Source organism: Tachysurus fulvidraco, chromosome 11, assembly GCF_022655615.1.
Source record: "Tachysurus fulvidraco isolate hzauxx_2018 chromosome 11, HZAU_PFXX_2.0, whole genome shotgun sequence".
In the NCBI taxonomy this organism is placed as follows: Eukaryota; Metazoa; Chordata; class Actinopteri; order Siluriformes; family Bagridae; genus Tachysurus; species Tachysurus fulvidraco.
Window position 1 is genome coordinate 6,073,641 of NC_062528.1, and position 26,921 is coordinate 6,100,561.

Here is a 26,921-nt window from a genome sequence, read left to right on the forward strand (position 1 = left end):
TGCGCCGTACTGCACATGCGCAGACCTGAGCTAGTCATGGCGACGGTGCGTTCGCGTCCATGAGGCGGGAAGCACAACCTCTACACTCACGCTGGAAGTGGATTAAACGATCTGAAATAAACCATGGCCGGTGTCTTCGATATCGATCTGGATCAACCGGAGGAAAATGTCTCCGACGACGAGCTCGAGGAGGTAACTGGCTTTTCCTCCTCATACTTTACATGCTTGTTCCAGCCCTGCCAGCTAAGCGGTTAGCTTACATGCTAAGTAGGCCTGCTTTCCCTTAAACACCGAGTCAGGGCTTTTTTAGGCCTCGGCTGTGTTTCTCAGTGCAACTGAATACCCATTTTGCGGTGGTATAAAAGATAAATCCCGCCCCCTGCATTCCGATCAGCCAATCATCGAGCTTTCCTCGGGGAAAACCCGTGATGTTCATCTGTATCAGCCAATCACAGCACAGAAGGCGGGATTTCCTGAAAACGGGTGGACACTGAACCGCAAAAGCCTGGGCGGAAACAGCTGAGAAGCTAATATGCTAAGCGCTAACGTATAACGTTAATTCTCATCTAGTAACCTCTTTGCTGTAAAAAATGACGGTTTATAGATTAAATATACATAATTACAGACGACCAAATAGTTTCGTGTCCTTCACCAGTCTTGTCAGAGACGTTTTATGTGCATAGTAATTACATATGTGTCGTGTTGTGGACTGCTAGCTAGCATGCTAACTGCTACCTGTATAACGGCCCGTTTGATGATGTTTGACCCGTTATGGACATGTACACTACACAGTACACACGTCTCCTGCTGTATATAGTGTATATCTAAACAGAGGACAGTTGCATGTAGGAACAAGTATAAATATAGCTGCGTTATTCTGCATATAAAGTCACTTATTCAAGGGTTAAGACAAACTTCATGTAAATCAGACACAGATACTGGCTTCATGATGCAATGAACTGTTTACTTGCTTATTTTTTTTTAAAACCCTTTCGTGCATACATTATTTACATGCATGAACTCAAACATTAATAATAATAAGCTTATAACGGAAATCAGAATGTTGGCTTCTACAAAGCCAACATAATGATATACACATGAACAGCTTGGTTCTGTAATCCTACATTTAAATATTAAACAATAAAAGTCATGTTTACACAAATTATTAAAAGACAGTTCTTGAAATAATAATAATAATAGTAATAATAGTAATAATAATAACAATAATTATAATAATAATTGTACTACTAGTAATAATAATTATAATAATAATAATAATAATTAATATAATAATAATAGTAGTAGTAGTAGTAGTAGTAGTAGTAATAATAATAATAATAATAATAATAATAATAATTAAAGTAAATCTTCCAATGTATTACTTTTTGTGTTCAGGTCTAAGATATATAGTGTTGAATACAAAAGTTTAGACAATATGTTGTTAAATTTTAAATGTAAGTTTTTTTTTAACTCTAAGTGAAATCTGGCACACACACATAATTCATTAATTTTGTTATAGTAGAAGTAAAAACTAAGAATAATAAACAGAGCTACAGAAGTTCGCATTAATGTTCAGTCACATTTGCAGGTGATTTGTAGGTGATTTACAGCTTCTATTTGTACTAACGTATGTGTATATATATATCTTAGAGCCTTAAATTGGCTTTTTGTCAGTGTAGGCACTCTGCATGAGACAGATAAAAGGTCAGTTTTTGTCTTTCTAACCAACCACACTGGAATGCAGATGTTATTTATAGTTGACCAGCAAAGTTCATTTACTGTGTTATTCCCGAAGGTGCAGATTAATGACCTCATGGATCAACGCAGTGGCTTTGAATTGTGAGTATTCTAAATTTTATTTTTAATAAATAAAAGTATTCCATTCTGTTTGCTCAGTTCTAGGAGTTCATATGTCAGTAGTTTTACACTACTGTGAAATGTCCCAGAATAAATAAATAATAAAATAAATGCTGTCTTGTATTCCTTCACCCCACCTCATGCCAGCAACATGGACGACTGCGAAAAGATTGAGATCTCTGAGGACAGTGTGAATCAAGGCACCGAGAGCATTCGTCCCGAATGCTTCGAGCTGCTACGTGTCTTGGGGAAAGGTGGCTACGGAAAGGTACACATTAATAAGGATTAGCTGTTAAAATCTAAACGAATGAACTGATGCATTTCTTTTTATCCTGGTATTAACCTGGTATTAAATTTAATCACAGGAAAACGCACATTTTTGTTTCAGGTATTCCAAGTTCGGAAGGTGTCCGGTGCTGGGTCAGGAAAAATATTTGCCATGAAAGTCTTGAAAAAGGTTTGCTTCAAACGTTTAATCAGGCCGTATTACTATTAACGGACAAAACGTGACCGCTTTTATTTTGAATGATATGTTATAGATATATTATTATTCTCTTTTCTCCTGGTTACTTTCTAGGCCATGATCGTCCGCAATGCAAAGGACACGGCCCACACCAAGGCCGAGCGCAACATCCTGGAGGAAGTGAAGCATCCTTTTATCGTCGACCTTATATATGCATTTCAGACTGGCGGCAAGCTTTATCTCATCTTAGAGTACCTAAGTGGTCAGTGACCTCCAGTTCCATCTTTGTTCTTGGGTGGTTTCCACAATAAACATGTTTGCTGTGCTTTGAACCCGAGGGTGTTTGTTCCTGGCTCCCCATAGTGTTGGGCTGTTGATTCACTTGAAACCCCGGTGCATTTGTGCTTATGTCCACAGAAAACCGAGCATTGTGTACTTCATTAAATTATTATTAGTAGTAGTAGGGTTTTGTAGTTATGCTCAATAAAGCTCACTTTTTCTGTGCCCCACAACCTTCCCCTGACTCTCACGGTACACGTATGTGACATCATCCTCGGCTAAAACACACGTAGGTTACTTTACTTCCTGAACAAGTTCTTCACATTCATAGGAATCTCGTTAGTCATTTGTTCAGTGAATCCCTACCTTTCATTGAGAGCCGGCGTGTTTACATTCCTTATGATCATGCAAGTATTGGTAATACTGGGCAGTTTTACACATATTTTGGGTCTGACTTGTACCAAAATAGAATTGGTTTCTTGATACTATTTGATTTAACGTCTTATGGCTTCAGCTTTCACATCTGTTCTGCCTCTTGCTAATTAGAGACCTAAACCCCCCCCCCCAACTCTTATCATTCTAAATTTTAAGGCCAAATTGAACAAAAACTTTCCACTAGATTTGCAGAGGTTTTGGTAGCTTTAGGTTTACGTTCACAGCCCCAAGGGATTTACATTTAGCAACTTAAGCAAGACTCTTAACACAGTCACAGAAAATTTATTCCGACGTTTTAACTTCCGGAGCATCGGACGTTTTTTTGTTCTGTCCTTTTTGTGTATTTGATATACAGTTCTTAACTTCAGCATCTTTTTTTTTTATATATACAGGTGGGGAACTTTTCATGCAGCTAGAAAGGGAGGGCATTTTTATGGAAGACACTGCCTGGTAAGGATTAAAGCTTGAGCTCGTTTTTGTTTATAGAGCATCACCTTTTCAACAAATTGGACTGTTTTTAGGACCCACACCTTAGGAAGAAGAGCTGCGACGGATAAAACCAATGAATTTGCAATCTTATATTATTCTAATAGCATTTATTATGGTATGCTGTTATTATATTATATAAGATTTTCACTTTCAGACATAGAAAGATCTGATGAGCTCTCTTGATTGGCCAAAATGAAATAAAAATCACCAGAATGATCCTGGAGGCTTTTTACTTGCAGCTTTTACTTGGCAGAAATTTCCATGGCCCTCGGCCACCTGCATCAAAAGGGCATCATCTACAGAGACCTTAAACCTGAGAACATCATGCTCAATAGCCAAGGTAAAACTTCTAGCTGTCGTACTTTATAAGAAGGTTGATTGTAATGCGAAGCTGGGAAACACCTGCCTGAGTTGACATTAGACACATTTTTAGACACTTGTTACAGTAATGAAAATGTTCCTGCCTCTTAAAGGGATTGGAGATTTGCTGCATGCTATTGAGATGCAAGTGTATCTGTTATGTTGCAGATTAATAAGTGTGTTTATTTTTTTTGTCTTGGAAAGGCCATGTGAAATTGACTGACTTTGGACTGTGTAAGGAATCCATTCATGACGGGACTGTGACACACACGTTCTGTGGCACTATCGAGTACATGTAAGTCATTTCATTACACAATTTTGCTGCTGCCCCCCCCAGCCCCAGAATCCACCCCTGCCCCCTCGCCAAAATTTGCAACGTAGCCTGCCGAGTTTTTATGCTGTTTGAAATCAGTTCTGCGCTGAACTCAGAGTTTACGATGACTCATTAGTTCCTCAGGAGCTCTCGGTTGCATTTTTATAAACTGTTGTAGAAAGGACATTATTTACATTTACACTATTCGACATTTAAATTCCAACTGAAAACGTGTATGAACTGATTTCCTATGATGGCTGTACTCATGTTCAGTGCACGCGAATGAAAGAGGGCTTTGGCTGACTGGTGATGGGGCAGATCGTGGCCAAATGGTTAGAGAGTCTGACTCCTAACCCTAAGGTTGTGGGTTCGATTCTCGGGCCGGTCACGAATGAGGTGCCCTTGAGCAAGGCACCGAAACCCCCCAACTGCTCCCTGGGCGCCGCAGCATACAAATGGCTGCCCACTGCCCCGAGTGTGTGTTCATGGTGTGTGTGCACTGCTGTGTGTGTGCACTTTGGATGGGTTAAATGCAGAGAACAAATTCTGAGTATAGGTCACCGTACATAGCCGTATGTCACGTCACTTTCACTTTCACACGTCTTGGCTTAAATCTGTGGTCGTGTAGAAACATTACAAGCTCCTCTGTATATCGTGGAGTTTACAAATTAATTGTGTGTTCATTTATTAATATTTATTAAATTAATTCTATCTGCTACTCATATTAAGCTTCATGTTAATGTTAAAAGATTTATGTATTTATGTATTTATTTATTTGTTTATTGCTCAGGATTGGATTTTACCAATTAAAATGTCATTATTGATTTTTCCAGAACCCATTTCCTACAATAGTGTTACACAAGATTTGACACTTTGTTGTTCAGTCTTTAAACCTTATATTTTTTTTTAAATCAATATTTCAAATATATTCGTTTGCTTTTTTTAACTTCTCAATTTTTTTAATTAAAATGTTCTATTTATTTATTCGTTTGTTTTTATTTATTTATTTATTTATCTATTTATTTCTCTACCTTTTATCTGTGTTGAACATAAGTATTCAACACAGAACATAGTAAAAAATCTGCAAGTCACATCACAAATCTTTGAGGAGAAAAAAACTTTCAAGCAGCAAATTCAAGCGTTTTTGGCTGCGACAATCACAAAATATCCTGAAGTGACTTTATTGTGGCAGTTTAATATTGTGTAGAGACAATAACATTTGTCAGATATATCACACAAGTTTAATGTGAATCATAACAGAAACCATTATTGTCCGTCCCAACCCCCCCCGTATTAGGGCTCCAGAGATCCTGACGAGAAACGGACACAATCGTGCTGTCGACTGGTGGAGTCTGGGAGCCCTGATGTACGACATGTTAACTGGGGCAGTGAGTGCAATTTCTGTCTCGTTTGGTGTGTAATGATGAAGGAATTGTGCTCTAAAACACTCCAAGTGAACTTGTTTTAACCTGTTGATGCAAAGCAGTTCACGTGTCGTGGAATTTCAAGTGAAATCCAGTTTTGCATACTGCACATTTCTCATCAGTTTTAAACAAAAGACAGTTTGCTCATCAAACACACAGAGTTCAGTTAGCTGTTGTCAGGAAACACGAGTAAAATGTCATTAGAAACGAGAAAAGCTTTTTTTCTCTTATTATTTACTGGTAACATTTATTTATGTACCTTGGTAGCAATAGTGCAGTATTTGGGATGGATGCCTCAAAATATTGAAATGAATCAATATCCAACATTTAAATCGTGCACATCACGTCTACCTGCTGCCTTTAGTTCTATGCCAAAACCTGACGTGGTTACTTATTTGCTGTGTCTCTGCAGCAGTGTGTGTTTCTCTGCTGCTTTCTCAGTTTCAGTGGACTAACCTAGATATGAAGACACATTAGGGTCCTGTTTTCTCAAACTTGTACACAATGCATCCCGCTTGGTCTAAGCTGCTGTTGGACAACCGCGAATACACTACGATCGGTTGCTAGCCAGTTGGTCCTGTAGTACATAGTTTGTTAAATATTTTGTTTTTGTGGCAGCTAATACTGTATTGTATTTGTAGCCTCCATTTACTGGGGAAAACCGGAAGAAAACCATTGACAAAATTCTTAAATGCAAACTGAATCTCCCACCCTACCTCACACAAGAAGCCAGGGACCTGCTTAAAAAGGTACGACACCAGGACACCACCCACTATGGTGATATTTATAGTAGTATAGTAGAGCTTGTTCTGTTAGATTGCCGTATATATATATGGACTTTTTCTGTGTAAAATTTTTTATTATTATTATTAATGTGTCCAGCTGCTTAAAAGAACCGCCTCATCTCGTCTCGGAGCTGGACCCGGAGATGCTGCAGAGGTGCAGGTCGGTACACACTTGCGTCGTGACGTACACACTGCAAAGTGAATCCGTGTACACGAGGTTGCCGTATGGGGCCACACCAGACAGAGCCATGGGAATTTATTGCACGGTGCTAGACTGCCAACATGTCAATATACAGTATTTTCCGCACTATAAGGCACACCTAAGAGCATTAAATGTTCTCAAAAATCAGCCGTGCACCTAATAATGTGTGCACTGAGTTACAAAAATCTGTAAAAATGTTGTTGTGCGACTTTGCTAAGTGCTCCGCTTGATTGACTGTCGGACCGTTTCCCGCTGACACAGGGACGTAATACATACACTACGTACGCTGGCAGCGATAAACCAATCAGAGAACATTATGTAATACGTACAGTATGTACGCTTACCTCCGCCACACCTCTGGTAGGTATCCCCCAAAAATGGCACCAGTGAAGAGACATGCTTACGAGGCACAATTTAAACTACAGACTATCAGTTACACGGTTATAAATGGGAATAGAGCTGCTCTACATCAATAGTAGAATAAAGTTCAACTAAACTCACTGTTTTGCTTCTGTTACCTTTTTTGTAGACCGTATGTTTTAGCACGCGCCTTATAATAAGGTGCGCCTTATGTATGGGTTAAGTACAGAAATAGACCCCGTAATTGAGACTGCGCCTTATAATCCGGTGCGCTTTATAGTGCGGAAAATACGGTAGTTAAAGTTTTTTTCTTTGGTTTGCTGTATACAGGACAACGTTTTTGATCAGGACAAATGATCTTTGGAAGATTTAGTTAGTAAGATGCATCCAGGATAATATATCATTTTTATCACAAGTTAATTTAAGGAATCTTATATAGAGTTATAGAGTGAATTTTATCGAATGTTTGATTATCTGCATTTGCATTGAAATGGCAGTTGAAGCTGGTATAGCAATGATCTTAAATAAAGTTCAGTGGTTAAGATGTTGAACTTCTGATCAGAATCATATAAGTTTAAATCCCACCACCAGCAACACTACTGGTGCCACTCTAGGCATTTGAGCAAGGCCTTTAACCCACCTGCTCAGATAAGGCTGTCTACCAAACAGCAAAATGAATCTCTGGGGCTTTTTACACTTCATGCGTTTTCTGTGATCAGATAGCTATCCGATGGTAGAAAGACCAGGTCTAAATGCCCTCTGAAACGTTTTCGAGACGGATATAAATCCGATCATTCAAACCCACTTCAGGAGGTGGTCTGTGACGCATTTCAGATAAAACTGGACAGGTGGAAATGCATGTGGTTGTTCAAGCCACATACATCAGCGCTATACTCCTCCCAAACGGAAGTAGGTCACTCACAGATTGTGTGATTGTGTTATATCTGCTGCCGGTAGCGATATACCACAAAGCCACGGCAACGCGCTTATGGACAGGTATAGCCTGGCAGAGATGAGTGTCCCTTTTTATTAACCTGCTTTGCAGGCTAACGCAAAGGTAATCATACCCGAAGATAATTACCCCGGAAATGAGGTAAAATATATTTTGGGCGGGAGTAGAAAGATCGGATCGATATCCGATTCGCCAAGACACATTTATGTGGCCTAATGTAAATGGAACAGTTTTAACAAATCAGATAGCTATCGGATCAGAGACAACACATGAAGTGACCAGGTGTAAAAAAAACCCTCTGCTGCATTTCACTTCTTTTTTCTTAGACTCATCCATTTTTCCGACACATCAACTGGGAAGACCTTCTTGCACGGAGCGTCGAGCCGCCTTTCAAGCCTTTCCTGGTGAGTCCTTGTGTGCTCTTGTTCCTGCACTTGTTTGTTTGCCAGCTAGCAAAGTTAGGTGAACTCTGCTTTTGCTTTCTTAGCAATCCGCTGATGATGTGAGCCAATTTGATTCGAAGTTCACCAGCCAGACTCCTGTAGATAGTCCCGATGACTCCACACTTAGCGAAAGTGCAAATCAGGTCTTCCTGGTAAGGCAGCATTCTTTCTTCACATACGTATACTTGACTAAAATGTTAATTTTTTTAACCTATAGTGTTTGTATGTGATATTTTCTTAGGGCTTTACATATGTAGCTCCATCTGTGTTGGAAAACGTGAAGGAGAAATTCTCATTTGAGCCAAAAATCCGATCACCTCGGCGCTTTTTAGGGAGCCCCAGAACGCCAGTGAGGTAATGAGAGTTTAATATCTGTGTGTAGGCTTGCATTGTTGATGCATCTTGTATTATGTACAGCATAGCCCAGGAAGAGTTTATTAATCCATGGTGAGTAATTTCACATTGACAAAAATTGTAGTTAATGCTTTTATAAATTGTTTTGTTTTCAAAAGTTGTGGATCTGTCCATAAGGTTTGCAGGCAGCATGAAATAGTTTTCATATTTGACTGCGCAAGTGCCTACACATGAAATATGTAAGGAATGAAACAGGACCGGACATGTTGCTAAAGGAAAACAGTTCAACACCGGGTGGTATTTTACAGTAAAAAATTGATTAACAGTGACAGCATGTCCTGATGTGTTTTTTTTACTCCTCATTTAACACCACAGTTTGCCAATGATTACAACTTTTACTTTCTCAACAAATGCGTCATGTTTCGTCGACGGTCTTTCTAGTTGCTTGTTGTAGCCTTTTCTTGTGAAATGAATGTGTGTTGGTACTGAGGAATCAGTCATTTGTCCTGAAGACCAACGTCGCAGGAATCAAACAAGCCAGCTGCTGCTATTGACCCCCTGCTCTGACCAATCAAACACGAGGACCCAACAATGCTGTCGTGTATATTATGTTTTATAATCCTGACGTTTTCCTGTCTTCCAGTCCAGTGAAGTTTCCTGGAGACTGTTGGCCTCGATGTCCCAGCATGCCTGGTTCTTCCACTCTTCAGACCGCCTCGGAGCATGCTATGGACGTGTCCACTGCAGATCAGATGGAGATCTCGGCCAGCACCGAAGTCACCGCTCCACTACCCATCAGACAACCCACGGGCTCGGCCATGGGCGCGTTCAAACAGCAGGCGTACCCCGTTATGGCAAAACGGCCGGAGCATCTACGCATGAACCTATGACATGTAACCCACGATCTAGAGATTTACTACAATTTGCTCTTTCAGCTTCTTTTATATGAATACTAGGGGGAAAATTTCCCACCATCACAGAACTTAGACTGACGTTCACTGATCTGACGAGCATGTGCGCTTCACTAAGTTTTGAGAAACTGCTTCAGTTCCTCACTTCCCAAAAACCTCAGCCCGCACTGTTCTCAGATGCTCGGTGTCGCATCAGATGGATTGTGAATCTCGGATGAACTTTTGTTTTGTTTTGTTTTTTTGTACCATCAAAGGAATATGAAACACATGAACAATAATCAAAGGTCTGGCACAGTTTGCTCAGTGTGCAGACTAGGTGACATGGTGCTCCGTGCAAGATGATCAAGTGCTGTTGAGGAATTGCTTCCATGCGGATCTCGTTGTGTTTTTACAGTATTGTTCGGGAAGCCAGAATGACTTTCTGTCTGAATGAAAATGATTGAAATGAGTTTTGTAGGGATTCCATCAAGCAGAGGTTAATAAGCTGGCATAAAGTCTTATTTTACTTTAAACTGCGTGTACGTCCCTCGGTGATATTTAGATGATGGGTCATTACACAAAAGCATCAATAAAAAACAAAGACATTTGACTTTTAAATCCTTTTTTTTTGTGTTACACGTGGCCAAAAAAAATCCCGATCCATATTCACGGATCACTTGATTAATTTTTTCCCCTTGAGTTTTAAAAATTGTACCAGATCATTTTCTTGTGTGAACATTGAGATGAAAATTTGTATTTTTCTTTCCACAGTTCAAATAATTTAGACTGCACACAGACTCTATAAATGTGACTTAACTTTGGTCCCTTTAAAGGCAAAAAAAAAAATCCTTAATAATATGCAAAAATATTACTTTTTTTTTTACCAAGACACTGTATGACACTATAAATGGTGTTTTTTTTTTTTTTTTTTTTAATGTTTATAGGCCTTAAATCTCTTGTGACTAAAGAAATTGGTGCTAAAAAGATGGGTAAACATGACTATTGTATATTTGTGGTAGTTTATAGTTTTTTTTTGTTGAGGAAATGACTTCACCGCTGCATGGAGACACAAATCACATACACCAACACGTGCTATTCTCTTGAATAAGAATACCGCTAAACCCTTTGTGCAGTTAACATTTCAGCCAATCACATTGCAGCATCACACTGCATATAATCACGTAGATCAAGAGCTTCTATTAATGTTCATATCAAGCCTCTGAATGTGGAAATTTGCTGCCGTATTCACACAAGTATCTAGAATTTTAAAACGTCTCGAGTAGAAATGCCTATTGGTTGGCGCTGACATGAAGGAGCTACACTAACTCCAATAATGTCTCTTTCCAGTTGTGGTAAGTACATACATGAGTGTTTGTGAAGTTCTAGTAAGGAGGAATGCTTAATGCTACAGCATACAAAGGTAGTTTTGTACATCCTTGTGATATCAGTCAGGGTAAGAACTACATTTGGATGTGATGGTCAGACATCCATGTCTGTTATCCATGCCTTTGGCTGTTTGGTGTACTTCACCATTGTGACCTTGCAAAGTTATTGATTTGACTTGACTTTGTTTACCAAAAAAAAAAATCTCGCTCGCTCTCCCCCCGTTAGTTAAAAGCTTTATCCATGTCAGGACTGAGGTGGATCCAGAACATATATATAAATAAATAACAGTCCATAAAGGGCGATATTCAGTTGACACTGTTGTATTTTTTTTTTTTTTTTTTTTTTAAACTAAATTGCCTTGAAATCATATACATCACTGTGATGGGTTGTAACCTTGCGCTGTGTCCCCCCTTTGCTCCAGGCTCCGTTTGATTATTTGTATGCATTTACATTTACAGCATTTAGCAGACAGAGTGACTTACATCTTACACTTGAACAATTGAGGTTAAGGGCCTTGCTCAGGGGCCCTGCAATGGCAGCTTGTTGGACCTGGGATTCGAACCAATAACCCAATCAGTACACCTTAACCACTGAGATAACACATCTCATATTTGTATGATAAGCTACAGAAGATGGATAGATGAATATTTAGAAAGGGTAAGTCCTCCGTCTAACGTCGGAGATGTTACAAGTTAAATGTTTAGACACATCTTGAACAACAGGTGGAACGCTTACAGATTTTACCTCAGGAACCTTTAACTGTAAATTTACCTTTACATTTCCAGCATTTAGCAGACACTCTTATCATCCAAAGCGACTTACGATATCTCATTTTATGCAATTGAGGGTTAAGGGCCTTGCTCAGGGGCCCCAGCAGTGGCAATCTGGTGGATGTGGAATTCAAACTCATAACCTTTCTCATTACTTCCAGCACCGTAAACACTAGGCTACCACATCCCGCAGTAAAATATAACCAAACTGTTTTATAAATAAAACTCATTGCTTAAATGTGCAATGTTCATCAGAGCAATATTCAGTTTAGAGTCATATTTTATATTTTATTTCAGCTATCAGGTTTACTTCATTATTTATAGCTCAAGTGACTAGTGAAACGGTCTCCATTTGATCAAAAATGACAAATGATGATTTATTTATTCTCAGTTGTGATTTCCATCGATACGTTATTTATATACAAAATATTTATCTGTCTTTGATTCGTTTGTCTTTCCGAATCGATTCTTCTGAATCATTTAAAACGATTCAGAAATACGAATCAGAACGAGTGAGTCACTCATCACTACCGAATCAAAATATTGACATCGGCAGTGATGTAGCATGATCGTAAAACATCAATTTAATCTCCTAAATTGTTGCGCCTGGATTTATCCAGCCAGGTAATGTTTTATAATCTCTATATTTAAAGTGTTTTTTGTATAATGTGGCAGCTAAAAATCTAGTTAGCAAGCTAACGGATCTGGCTAATGACAGATGATAAACAAACCCGCAGGTGTATTTGAGTTTATTCGATTTTTTCAGACGTTTATTTCCTAATAATTATTAAAGAAAACTACAACTACTCAGGGATAACTGTAATGTTAATTGGTCATTCGGTGACACTAGACAAACTGTTGTAGTTTTACTTTTAATTTGATGTAGCCATTGTGCTAGCTTGCTTGCGCTAGCTTGCTTGCTAATTAGCTAGCTAAGAGCTAGCTGTGTAATTGTCAAAACAGCCTTCTTGTAATTGCTTTTGTATTTGACAGTAAACTATGAGCATTTCCTTTGAACACTCGCAACATTTTCAGGCAATTTGATGAAATATCTTATCAGTCCGACCTTATTTGTTGTCACATATGGTGTGTTCTGTTTCCCACTTCCATATGTAATTGTTTTTAATATGTGTGTTTAACAGGAGTCTGCTATTGCTATGGATCAGCCTGAGCACCTCAGTCCATCTATGATGGCTGTGTCTGAATTCATGGTGCAAAGAAAACTTCTCGGATTTGGCATATTCATGGCTTGGGTTGTCCTTTTCCATTTACTGATCAATGTTTGGCTCCTCTGTGTGCTCACCAGCCTGTTAGTAGTTATAGGTGGGTGGCTTGGCTCCCAGGCTCTCCTCGAGTCTGAAAGTGTCATCCACCTTGAGCGTTTCATCAAACTGGATGAAATGCCGGCTTCAGAAGACAGCGAGATGCATCTAGATGACGAGATCCAGAACATGGTTTGTAAGATCATCCGGGACTTTGTCTCTTCATGGTATAACACCATTTCTACAGAGCGTGAGTTTGAGAATGAGATCCACAATGCTATGATCTCGATGGCAATGGAGCTTAAGCTTCGGGCAAAGAAAGTGGACCGAAAGGCTTTAACGCTGAAGATATTGGACCTTTGTGGATGCCATCTTCAGTGCTACACAAAAGCTAAGGAAATCATGGATGGAAAAGCAGACCAGGACCAAAGTGTGAGTGCTAATGAGAGTCTATGGCAGGCATATAGCATGTCTTGTGTGCCTCACCCAGCTCTTCAAAGTTCTGCCATAGAAGTGAATTATGCACGTGCAATTGTGGATTCACTTTTACATGTTCTTGTTCCTCCACCACATCTTGAAACCAGAACAGGGAGATTTGTAGTCTGTGAACTTATAACATGCAATGTTCTTTTACCTTTAATTGCAAAACTGTCTGATCCAGACTGGTTAAACATGTTGATTGTGAATGTGTTTACGAGGTCCAAACCAATCGAGCCAGAGAAAACGACATCTCCTCCAACAACGCTTTTAAATGAAGTGAATTCACAGGATGTTGAGGTTCCATCTTCCTTAACGTTGAAGGTCAAGTCTGACTCTCCCAGTACGACCAATGCACCAACACCTGAATTAACAAATCTGGATGTTCTTGACTCTGCAGATCTCGACTGTTTACAGAACAAAGAAGATGAAGGACCAATACAGTTGTTTTCTTCAGAGCACCCAGGTTTCATTTCAAAGGATTATATGCAACTTGGGAAATCTAATCCCTTTTATCAAGAAACAGACTCCGATTTGGAGTCTCCTCTAAATGACTTCAAAAGGAGTTCCCTGGAATCGCTGGTCCTGATAGGCACAGAAGAAGAAACATCAGAGTCAGTTACAGAATATCCCACTCTTGCAGATGGAATAATGTACCCCAAGGATGAGTTCCAATTCTGTTCTAATGCACCAAAGGTTGTGGTCTCAGAGATCCAAGAACAATCCTCTGATACCGTTGATGGGATAGATGAACTGTCTTCAAGCTTTTGTGCTGTTCAAGAACTTGAGATGGGTAACATGAAAGCAGAAATTCCTGGCATGGAGAAATCAGGGGTGATGAACATCACCGGGCTGACTCTGTCAGAACCTCTACAAGCCTCCTCACCTTCAGCCAGAACCATGCCACTCACTCCATTCACATTTGAACCCCTCAGTAGTCCTGAAGGCCCTGTCATTATTCAGAACCTTCGTATCACCGGCACCATCACAGCTAAGGAACACAGAGGCACAGGCTCTCATCCATACACACTCTACACTGTTAAGGTGCGTGTCCATTTTCTTCAGTTATTACAAATTTTGCTTTGATTTTTAGTAGAAATTGTTTATACTTATAAAAAAATACTAGATTAGTTTACTAAAAAAAAACAGTATCTGTCTGAGGTAAATATAACCAAGAAAACATTTTCTCCCATCCACATTGAACTGACTGCAGATTGTGCCTAGTAAACTATATGTCCAAAAGTATGTGGACACCCGAGAGTTGCCAAAAGACATCCCATTCCAAAGCCATAGGCATTAATATCAGGTTATTTCTTCTTGTGTTTATTCAGCTACAAGAGCACAAAGAGGACAGTTGCTGATTGTCAGTTGAAGAGACCTGGAGTGAAATTGTCCTTTCAGTTCAGACCAGAGGTGTTTTGACACTCAAAGTTTTTCCACTAGCAAAATAATTGTATATTTTAGAGGTTGTACGTTGAAAATATTTTATGCTACAGCAATCAGAGACCTTCTATACAATTATGCTTGATGGTCAGGTGTCCACATGCTTTTAGTTGTATAGTGTATGACATGCTGGAGCTGTATGCAATGTAAAAAAAATAACATTTATATCTCACTTCAAGGTATTTTAGTGATTTACTTCAAATTAATATTTGAGTGGTTTAAAAACTACACATCGGACATATGCTCCATTTTCAGTCTAAAGCTGTCTATCCACACACACATACATTACATATATCATGAAATAAGTGGGTCATGGAAGTCTTTATTATCACCACATATATATTCCAGCACAGTGGAATTCATTTCTGTACATATCCCATCTGAGGAGGCTGGGGTCAGAGCGCAGGGGTAGCTATGATTCAGCACCCCTGGAGCAGGGAGGGTTAAAGGTGGGGTCTCCGATGTTTGAAAGCCAATGTAGACATAAACTCACCAAAACAAACACGCCCCTAACCCAAATGGGTCCCAACCCTGTATTGATAGCTCCACTTACACATACATATGTAACCCAGGCAACTAATGGAAAGAAATGTGTCTTTATCATAGCTGAAGGGAAGAACAATACGATTGCAGATAAACAAACAAGCAAAAATGACACACAAGCATAATCATGTAAAGGACAAAGGCATATATTAGTTCTGTGTAACAAAGAAAAATCAACATTACTCACCTATTGAGAAGGAAAAAAGCACCTCGGCGTCTTAAGTAAAGTTGGCGCATATTCACAGGTTGGAGTTTCCCGAGTCAATAACTCCTGAGCTAAACGCTGTTACTACACAAAACGCGGTTGTAGCTGCCTCTCTACATTACTAAGATAGAAAAGAGGTGTTATTTGTGTAGTAACAGCGTTTAGCTCAGGAGTTATTGACTCGGGGAAACTCCAATCTGTGAATATGTGGCCAACTTCCTGCTCCTTCAGTTCTCTCCAGTGCTGGAAAGCTGATCCTATATTAACACGTCCTACTTCTTGCCTTATCGTAAGTCTTTCTTCGCTTTCTTTCTTTGTTTTTATCCTCCATGTCAATGTTAAAACCGCTTTCTGCTAATGTCACACATGCGCACTGAACACTCTCTCCGCCCATATCGACAAGACCCGCCCCTTTCTGCTCATTGGCTACATGTTAGTTGTGATTTTTGTTAAGTTTGTCGTCCCGACTCAGTTTTCTGAAGCATTTCTCAAACATCGGAGACCCCACCTTTAAGTGCATTGCTCAGTTGCTCAACAGTGGCTTCTGATCACATACACAAAAAAAAACTATCTAATTCCTGAGTAATTTGTTTTGCCATTGTAATGCAGTTTATCTCACATGCATAACAAGCTGCACAGATTATCACCACATTAACTTGGTTTGTACAGCCAAAACAGATTGTAGTGCCAAGTAAAAACCATGGAGTTTGCAGTAAATCGTAGTCTGTGTGTAATGTTCAAACAAAGCTGTCATAACTAGTGTTAAAATAGTGACAGTGCTACAGAGAGAGAGGTTGACCTTTTTTATGTGATGTAAATTTATTTTCTTTGCCAATACTTTGCAGTATGAAACAGCTGTAGACACTGAGAATCCAGGCACGTTGCAGCCAGTGGCTTATCACATGGTCAATCGACGCTATAGTGAGTTCCTGAACCTGCAGACCCGGTTAGAGGAGAAACCCGAATTACGCAAAATTATCAAACGTGAGTTCTAATGCCCTGGAGTACAGTTTCCGTAGGTGGAAAAATGACTAGTCCGGATGCCTGGGATAAGCAGACTACATGACCATTCTTTTTATTTTTTTTTTAATTAATCGTTGCCCTACAGAACAAGTAAAAAATTTAAAAACAAATGATGGATGAGTTTAGATTCAGGTAAAGATTATGTGAAAAAAAAAATCACATAACTCTCTGGCTATAACAGTGTACACAATCACACAGAGAGAAAATACAGACAATAGCTAGACACAAGCTATTAGTCATTTGTGTGGAGCGAAAACTGCTTTTTGCAGGAAAAAAAGCTCATTGCTGAAATGTTTCCCAATTACTTGGTGACTTTCGCAGAGGTTTCTAGCAATATGTGCTTTATGAAAATGTTTATAAGGTAACAAGAAAATCTACACAGTTGACAGGAATTCATATATGTATATGTATATATGATTATGTAGGATTATATATAAATATTCATGTGTATTAATACACTTTATAATCTACGAGCTACGGTAGTTAAGCCTAATTAGTTATCTAATTAAAAATCTATCACTTTTTAACTTATTCACTTTTTCTGTTTCTGGGGCAACCAAAATCTGGGACCGGGGCCAAAACTTGTCTGGTGTGCTAAAAAATTCATTATTTGTCCACCCCTGCTTTTGATGTTTATTAAAAATACCTTCGTGGACTTTGACTTGTGGATTTTGGATGTACTTGTAGATGTTAAAGGACCTAAAAAAATCTTTCCTGACCTCCCTTTTGGAAACATGGACAGTGACAGAGTGGAGGCCAGAAAAAGTTTACTGGAAACATTCCTTAAGGTGAGAGATCTCTGATTCTATTGTACATAATATTGTATTATAGTGTAAAATAGAGAAAATATGTCAAAGTACTAATCACTGACTGGAACTGCTTTCTCGAATCCGATTGGATGAAACGACAACATGACTGATTATTGCCATGTTTAAATTTGCGTCTGCATTTTGATTACACCTGAACTGCTTTGACACATGACATTTCTTGCTTATAAATATACGTATATTCTTATAAAACCTAGTAATGAACATAAGCCTAATGTGAGTTTGGCATGTTTGAGCAAAGAAAATCCCTGTCTTCTGTTGTGCCATCACCGAAATATATATTCTTTAGTCACTGTGAGCTTATTTTAAGTGTATAGGTGTATTTTAATTACTAAGCATGTGCTTGACAAGCTGATTACTGTACATGCTAGCTGAAGGAAACTTTTCATTTTTGATGCTAGCAACTTTGTGCAATACCTGAAACAGCCAACAGTGAAGAAATGCAAGAGTTTCTTGCCCTTAACACCGACGCTAGGATTGCTTTTGTGAAGAAGCCGTTCATCGTCTCCCGAATAGACAAGGTATGTTTCAAGAAATTTTATTTACAACTCTAAACACTTTTGTAATAGTAATTGCTTAATTAATTGCAAACAAGAACGCGTTTATACTGAATATCGGCGAAAGTGTGATTCTTAGGTTATGACCGTCATGCTGATATTTTGTGCAAACATAAAATTGCTATTATACATGTAACAGTTTTATAATAAGAAGAAATTTATATAAAGAAACTGATTTTTCTAGACAATATGGCCAAATTTATTTTATTTCCAACTTTCACCTGACAAGTTTTCATACTTTAAGTCAGAAGTTGGATTCATGTAAAAAGGTCTTTTCTGCCACGTCTGCTGCTGATATCGATAACGTTATTGTGGTGATAGTTGCTAGAATGGGATTTTTGCATGCCGAACACAGATCTGCTGAGAATTAATACATATCTACACATTGCAAAACATCCCAACGCAACCGGAAGCTAAACTAAATATAATGGCTGCTTACCCAATCAATTTATTGGGTCGGAATTAACTATATAAATACTGTTGTTGAAGAGACATTAAAGGTGGGGTGCACGATGTTTGAGAAATGCTTCAGAAAACTGAGTCGGGCCGACAAACAAAACAAACGTGTAGCCAATGAGCAGAAAGGGGCGTGTCTTGTCAATATGTGGCAGAGAGAGTGTCTGAACAGCAGAAAGCAATTGAAACATTGACATGGCAGATAAAAATGAAAAGCGAAAAAAGGCTTACAATATGGCAAGAAGCAGGAACCATGTTAATATGCTATAAAAATACTTTCCAGCGCTGGAGAGAACTGAACGTTTTCCACGTGAAACGGAGCTAAACCTTTCACGGTACAACATGCAGTACTAGAAAAACACATTTGTATTACCATAGTATTACTCATTGAGTTTATTTATTGATAAAAATATCCCCTCGGCCAGCTGCCCCAGCAGGTTCCGCCATAATAGTTGCCTGGGTTACTATGTATGTGTGGGGCGGAGCTATCAAAACGGGTTAGGATCGTGTTTGTTTTGGTGATTTCAAATGTCAACATTGGCTTTCAAACAACGTGCATCCCACCTTTAATAAGTCACACTATCTAGGTAATAGTAATTGGCCTTAGTTACAGTGTGTTGTATGTAAATTGCAGATTGTGGTGAACGCCATAGTGGATACTCTAAAGACGGCCTTCCCTCGCTCAGAGCCACAAAGCCCTACAGATGAAATGGATGCAGAGATTGATGGGAAATTATCGTCAGATAGGAAGAGCAAGTATGTGGATTCCTTTCGGCAAGCAAGGAGATAGTTGTAAACTATGTAGCGTTCAGTTATATCTTAATATCTATGGCGCACAAACTTAGCAGTTTCTGAGTTTTTTTTTTCTTTTCTTTTTTTTTTCTTTTCTTTAGGTCAAGGATGCGATTCGCCAGTAAAATTGCACCTGCTCTTAATGTGTCTGACATGAAACCCAAAGTGCTTTACTGCTTTGATGAGAGCAGCACTGTAAGTGAAACCAGCTTTGTTGACTGCCATCAATTTGTTCTTCACACTCTAGGTCTGATTTGTTTTGTAAAGTAACCCGAATGGTTGAATTACGTGCTACGCTGATGATAACCTGAAAACTGTGAAGCATTAACAATTTAACAATAGCAATAATTAGTGATAATAGTTCTTGTCATGTTTGTACAACTGATCCTCTTTGTATAAAAATCTTTTTTCAGGTGTTCAATGGCCTCACCATGAACAGTCTAGAGAGCTTCATCTTGGAGCGGGAGCGTTTTGTGAGTAAAGCACCACCGAGAGATGCGGACGGAGAGCGGGATGTCTGCCTTTCTGCCAAGGGGGATACGGAGCCCTGCACATGTTCAAAAAGAAAGTTATATAACGTCGATCCAAATCACAGTAAGAAGCGCAACACATGATAAGTTTACCTGCAGTTTGGGATTAACAAAACGCTTCAGAATAGCAATTAATTTTAGATGCCTGCCATTCCATATGGTATAGAACCAGTATTGCACCGATTGGCCATTTGATTATGTTCAATTGCTGACTTCAGAATTCACTGCTTAAAATATCCACTTTATCAGTATCAGTTCCTTACACTGATAAAGTGGATATTTTAAGCAGCGAGTTCTTTTGAGCTCACTGTGGTGTACAGATGGGTGTTTCTATGGGTGCTTTCACACCTGCCTTGTTTAGTTCGGTTGAATCGTGCCAGAGTTCGATCGGTCATTTGGTGCGGTTCGTTTGGGCAGGTGAGAATGCAGCAATCGAACTGTGGTGCGCACCAAAGGCGGACCAAACAAGCGTATCGAGACCTCCTTGAAGAGGTGGTCTCGGTACACTTTCAAACAAACTCTGGTACGGTTTGTTTGTGGTGAGAACACTAAACCGGCTGCCGTAGTGGGTCGTTGGCAATATTTTCGGAAGATGAGCATGTCACAGTTTCACAAAAGTAATGCTCGCCGCCTCCTGAAGTGTCTTGCGATATGTCTTCGCCGTTTGCAGTGCATTAAAATGATATTTTCAAGCCACATCCGTGCTTCATTCTGAAAATTAAGACTTTGCATAGAAAGCTGTATATAAGCGATGTAGTAGATTACAACCACGAACATAATTGCAGCGCGCAGTCGTCTCTCCATGGTGTACTGTATGCTGTATTTTCCTGTATTTTCCTCTTTTTGTTTACTTCCGGAGTTTCGTTGAAATTTCCCGCACGTTTATTCTGACCAATCGAGAAGCAGTTTAGGAAATATGCTCAAAGTCATGTGGCCAATGAGTGATGTGGATGTTATCACATGACTGCATTTTGGTTCGTTTCAACTGGTGCGGAACAGAACAATCAGTGTGGTGTAAAAAGGAACCAAAACTGCTAAAAAGCTACAATGTATCATTTATTGCTTTTGGTCCGGACCAAATTAACCGAACTATAGATGTGAAAGCACCCTATGTTCCTGCTGGGTACATCTCATCAAGCTGGGAATCTGATACACCTCCATCAGCTGTCCTCATCTGCCAGGGGTCACTGATGACGTTATGTGACAGAAATCCATACAGCCACCAGCTATAAGTACAGTGATGTGTTTAAAAACCATAGCGATGCCCCTGTGCTAACATTCTGGTCTCGTGCCAATGTCATACGTGACTGGCCTACTGGGGATCACTGTCTTTTATGCATGAAGTGGAAATCACCACAATTCTGTTCCATGTCTGGACCATAGTTTTAGTGACACTAATTTTAAGTAGCTTTGAGCAAACGTTACAGATCATTCTTTTACCTCTAGAGGACAGCACATCCACGTGTGCATCACTTCTGCTTCTGGAATGGTTTAAAAATATGTGAAGAAAAATAATAATTATTAATAATAATGTTTTCCTTATTTTTGTAAATTTTGGATTTAAAAGGAATTATAAATGTAAATATATGTTTAAAATTAAGCTTTCCGTCCACTTTACTATGCATGCACTGATCTGTTCCTGTGATTTCCTATAGATTTTTATTATAAATGTTTTTCTGTATTTATTTTTTTATTCTATTATGGTAATCCTTCTGACACATTGCTTATTTAATGTATTGTAGGCATCATTTCAGTACTTTTGCAATTATATGATAACATCTCGGTTCTGAAACCACTATTATTTTGAAAATATATTATTAATAATGCATTCCATGTATATTACATATCTCTAATAAGAATCATTTGTCCGTCAGGGGAAACCGAACTTGCTGACATGGCACTAAATGTCTTGAGTCTCTTGATGAAGGACCAATGGAGCTGGATGTGCACCGAAAATATCCAGAGAAGCATCAGATTGCTATTTGGGACTCTCATTGAGCGGTATGTAGATAATATACTGAGTACATATTCATTGCAGCTTCAGTCCCTTAGTTATAGGAATAAAGAAACAAAAAAGCATTACTTCTTGGTAATTAGTACAAGGCAAGTGGGTTTTTAAACCTCAGTCTGATAGTGTGTTGGTTTCTGTAGAACCCAGTGTGTAGGTGTGCATTTGCGTTATTTTCATCGCACTTTAAACACTCAGCCAACAGACTGATTACACTCGTCTTTGTTAATCCTAGCCTAAACATCTTAACAGTAATGAACCTCTGAATCTCTAGAAGGACTATGTATTGTATTTAGTTGCTGAAAGAAATCTAAATCATTTAACTGCCCGTACTAAGTAACCAAATGCAATTGAGTTATTATTGCAAATTATTATTGTACCAGCCATTTGAGTCGATAATGTTTAAGAGAGTGTGCATAGATATTTCTGATTTTCCTTACATTCAAACAAAAGACAATATCTGCCCTGTTCAACTTTAAAGTTCTAGTTCATGCTCCGTGTGTGTGGGGGTGTGGTCATGCCGTGTTTCTGTCTTTCACTATGATTACAGCAACTAGTATAAAGGCGGTAATAAGTCACAGGTGAGAATCACCTCTTTTCACACCGCGCTGGACACTCGGCCTCACCCCACTTAGTACAGTGCCATAAAGAAACGATCAGTGTTACAGACAGAGACGTGTTTAGATCATCTCTATAAAGCTACTAATGTAAGCATATGTTTAATTTGTAATATGTCTTTCTAAATCCTAGCCTAAACATCTAAATGTGGTGCTAAACGAACCCCAAAGCCCTAGGAGGTCTGTGTATTATCTTCAAGAAATCTGCTCCATTAAAAAGGCAGAAGTGTCTATATTGAGTCCCCAAATATTATAAAGTTACTAGTACAAATTATTTTTATATTTACATAGGTACCAGCCATTTGAGCTCCATGTTTAAAACACCCGCTCAAGTTTATTGCCATATTTATAGTTAATTAGTACATGATATCCACCAGGGTGGAAAATCTGATGTACCCTCTCTCCATTCTCTAACAGCCAGGCATAAAACGTAGGAGATCAACTGAAAGGATCAAAGCTTTCTCTTCAAACAAAATCACAGCAAGCCTGTGATGTGATGAATTTTAAGCCTTGCTTTTCTTTCCACTCAACTGAGCTGTTCATTTTTTAACGTGAATGCTGTGAAAGCTCAATTCTGCTTGTTCCATATTTTAGCAATAGACCTTTGAATCTGCTACTGCACAAGGTCTGTCTGTAAGGAAAAGATTCAGCATTCAATAAACACTTCCACTTTTTTAGTATTAAAGATACAAGGCTGCTCTACATACATATTTTATGATAAGTAGTGGCTGTCTCGAAGCATAAGGCCTCATTCTTTTATTAGATTTTTTTAGTTATTTGCTATCTATCTATCTATCTATCTATCTATCTATCTATCTATCTATCTATCTATCTATCTATCTATCTATCTATCTATCTATCTATCTATCCATCTATCTATCTATCTATCTATCTTGTTTGTTTATCTATCTATCTATCTATCTATCTATCTATCTATCTATCTATCTATCTATCTATCTATCTATCTATCTATCTATCTATCTATCTTTTATCTATCTGTCTATCTGTCTGTCTATCTATCTATCTATCTATCTATCTATCTATCTATCTATCTATCTATCTATCTATCTATCTATCTATCTATCTTGTTTGTTTATCTATCTATCTATCTATCTATCTATCTATCTATCTATCTATCTATCTATCTATCTATCTATCTATCTATCTATCTATCTATCTATCTATCTATCTATCTATCTATCTATCTATCTATCTTGTTTGTTTATCTATCTATCTATCTATCTATCTATCTATCTATCTATCTATCTATCTATCTATCTATCTATCTATCTATCTATCTATCTATCTATCTTGTTTGTTTATCTATCTATCTATCTATCTATCTATCTATCTATCTATCTATCTATCTATCTATCTATCTATCTATCTATCTATCTATCTATCTATCTATCTAGAATTGTAAGGTCGGGTAAAGAATAATACACGACAGGCCATGAATCAGTTTATCCACACACTTTTTCTGACAACAGCACCTCTGAAATGTGCTATTATTATATACCTGTTCTTTAAAACAGCTATATGTTAATAAGACTGAAAAAAATACATCTCATCACATTACCAAAAGACCAGTCTTTCGTTCTGAAGACTTGCCAATGGTGGAAAACCTACTGACATTACAAAGCACCGACTTGCATTCGTTTTCTAATCAACTTTTACACGTTTTCTTTTGTATTTTCTTTCTGTTTTAATTTGTTGAGTAACAGCACTCAAAAATACACAAAAAACGATTACTATTTATAATATTATTTATTGTCTTATCCCGAATTCCCACCGGACACTAGAGAAAGAGCATCAAAAGTCATGGGTTCGATTCTCGAGCCAGCCACGACTGAGGTGCCCTTGAGCAAGGCACCGAACCGCTAACTGAACTGCTCCCTGGGCACCACAGCATAAATGGCTGCCCACTGCTCCGGGTGTGTGTTCATGGTGTGTGTGTTCACTGCTGTGTGTGTGCATTTTGGATGGGTTAAACGCAGAGAACAAATTCTGAGTATGGGTCACCGTACATAGCCGTATGTCACGGAAATCGGTCACTCTGTTTTATGAAACTCAACTAGCTGAATTTACATTTCCAGTGATTTGTTTTTGAGAGATATTATATATTTAATGGTTAGTTTGAGAGCTAGAAACCCCCAGTGCTACCCATATCCACCTGACTTATCTGTTGTTCATTAACTTCTTAGTTCTATGGAATTTATGCTTTACTTAGACCAGGGGTCGGCGACCCGCGGCTCCGGAGCCGTAAGTGGCTCTTTCCATCCCTCTGCTGCGGCTCCCTGTAAATTTGGAAAATAAATATTTCATTTCAATTTATTTTATTTTAGTTCATTAGTTTTTAAAAAAGATGTAATTCTAAATCCATGTCGACAGCTGACTGCACGCTCCAGTACGCGATTAAATGATGGCGACACACAGAAGCAGATGCATTTTTGGTTCGCTGCAGCTGTTAAAATATTGATGTCATGAATACGAAGATGACTCAATTAGACATTGAACATTTTATTTGAAAGTAACCTTCAACCCAGAGTTTTTACTTTGTTAAGGTTAGTTCGAACTGTTCAAAATATTATTGTTTGCCTGCAGAAATAAAATTCCGTTTACTCAGTAGCAGGTCATTGATTTCATAAATGAACACACTGCAGTTTTTTCTATACTTTCCATAAAGGTAAAAAACGATATATGCAGTGGTATCTTTATTTTAGATGTTAAAATGGTTTTGTGGCTCCCTGTGTTCCTTTTTTTCTGTAGAAAACGGGTCCAAATGGCTCTTTGAATGTTTAAGGTTGCAGACCCCTTACTTAGACACTAGTGAAAATAATATACTGTATACACAAACCAGCACTGCTTGTGGGGTTGAATATGATGTGTGTCTGATGGAATTGAATGTAGTGACCTGGCATATGATGCTACACACGATTTCATCCAGTGTGGATTAGCCATCAGGTTATGGCGACCATCTGCTGTAGAAAGGATGAGAATATAAATCTGATTTTCTTTACAGCCAACACTACTGTCAGAGGTTTAGAGCTGATAGAGAAAATTAATCACAGCTCTGTGTTATTAAATGTAATGATTTTAATTGGCACCAGAGTTTGTATGTTCCTTCTGGATTATAAGGTCCACAACAGCATTTGTCAGCAGGGAAAGCTTTGATCACTGATTCCTCCTGTCGTGTTGTACAGTTTCTACTGTAGTTCATGTGAATTAGGTAACGGTATTGAAGGCTTTTTTGTTTTTAAATCGTACCAGAACAGGTGTTACAGTGTCATCGCTCTTGATAGAGTGTCCCATTCCAGACAGATCGTGCATTAGTCTCTCAAGTAAAGCAATTTGGCATGTTTGGATAGAGCTGATATCAGAAATAGTGCTGTTCTAAATCTTTTTTAGAGCCGCCTTGACAATGCCAGAGTCACATTTGATTTCTAACGAAATTAATTAGATGAAAACTGTCCACTAGGGCGCCAACAATGTGACAAGCTGGAAACGTCTGCGTTTGAGTTTTGCCTGTAATTGATTTCTCCCTTGGCTCTTAAAGCCACTACTTCATTCTTGCCAGAAGCTATTACATTTATCACACAGGGCATATGGACAGTGTTGTCATCTAGGGGCCCTTGAGGATTAAAGATGCTCTAAACTTCTTTGGCAAAACATCTAATTAGACATCCAAAAACTATTTTCCAATTTTTTTTGCATTTATATAAGTACACCAGCTTAGGAGAGATTCATTGTCTAAAATGTTTGGGCTTGCTTAATTAGAGACATACTGATATTCTGGCATCTGGCTTTCAGAGTGTTACTGGTTAATATTAAAGAGGTTTACACCAAACTTTCATAGCATTTAAACCAGTATTGCTTAGTATTCCGTGCAAGGTGGGCCTCCATCTCTCTGACTTGTTTGTCCAGCACATCCCACAGACGCTTGATCAGATTGAGTGGAATTTGTCAACACCTCTTTGTCATGTTCCTCAGACCATCCCTGAACAGTTTTTGCAATTTAGCAGGACAAATGAGTGTAATACTGTTGCCATGAAGGGGTTGACTTTGACACATAGCATGTACCTAAACATTGTTACAGTCCAAATAACATCTAAATGAATACTAGGACAAAGTATTTCCCAGCAGAATATAGCTCAAGTATAGCTCACGATTTCATCACACGATCTTTGCTGGCTTCACAACGGTGATTCTTCAGACCAGGCCACCATTTTTCATTGCTCCATAGTCTAATTGTAAGGCTCACATGCTCATTGTAGGTACATTCTGTGGTGGACAGATAGTCAGCATGGACACTCTAACCCGTCTGTAGCTGTTTAGCCCCGGCATTCACTAAATTCCAGGGGTTTTGTTACCACGACGTAAAGTGGGCGTGTTTCCGGAGGTCTTGGAAAAACGACCTCT

At 38.6% G+C, this 26,921-nt stretch overlaps 2 protein-coding genes across 3 annotated transcripts in view; both read left to right on the top strand.

Annotated features, from left to right (window-relative positions):
* On the top strand, positions 1–10,216 carry rps6kb1b (ribosomal protein S6 kinase b, polypeptide 1b). The gene is made up of 15 exons (XM_027171362.2): positions 1–192; positions 1,796–1,839; positions 2,005–2,125; positions 2,246–2,314; positions 2,435–2,582; positions 3,427–3,484; positions 3,763–3,863; positions 4,088–4,178; positions 5,494–5,584; positions 6,262–6,369; positions 6,503–6,565; positions 8,246–8,323; positions 8,407–8,514; positions 8,604–8,716; positions 9,360–10,216. The coding sequence occupies exons 1-15, from the start codon at positions 124–126 to the stop codon at positions 9,604–9,606; spliced, it is 1,509 nt and encodes a 502-aa protein (XP_027027163.1). The 5' UTR covers positions 1–123; the 3' UTR covers positions 9,607–10,216.
* A 2,025-nt stretch (positions 10,217–12,241) lies between these two features.
* Positions 12,242–26,921, top strand: part of snx19b (sorting nexin 19b) — a 29,085-nt gene continuing 14,405 nt past the window's right edge. For both annotated transcript variants that reach the window (XM_027171364.2, XM_047820243.1), the window contains exons 1-9: positions 12,242–12,386; positions 12,905–14,545; positions 16,538–16,676; positions 17,403–17,503; positions 17,944–18,063; positions 19,190–19,311; positions 19,449–19,542; positions 19,761–19,941; positions 21,752–21,878. In XM_027171364.2, the coding sequence (XP_027027165.2) occupies positions 12,920–14,545; positions 16,538–16,676; positions 17,403–17,503; positions 17,944–18,063; positions 19,190–19,311; positions 19,449–19,542; positions 19,761–19,941; positions 21,752–21,878 (2,510 nt within the window). In that variant the 5' untranslated portion in view covers positions 12,242–12,386; positions 12,905–12,919. The remainder of the gene's footprint in view (positions 12,387–12,904; positions 14,546–16,537; positions 16,677–17,402; positions 17,504–17,943; positions 18,064–19,189; positions 19,312–19,448; positions 19,543–19,760; positions 19,942–21,751; positions 21,879–26,921) is intronic.

Coding starts and splice junctions, on each gene's coding strand:
- rps6kb1b (XM_027171362.2), top strand. CDS start 124: ATGGCCGGTGTCTTCGATATCGATCTGGATCAACCGGAGGAAAATGTC. Junction 8,515..8,603: donor GTGCAAATCAGGTCTTCCTG/GTAAGGCAGCAT, acceptor ATATTTTCTTAG/GGCTTTACATATGTAGCTCC. Junction 8,717..9,359: donor AGCCCCAGAACGCCAGTGAG/GTAATGAGAGTT, acceptor CCTGTCTTCCAG/TCCAGTGAAGTTTCCTGGAG.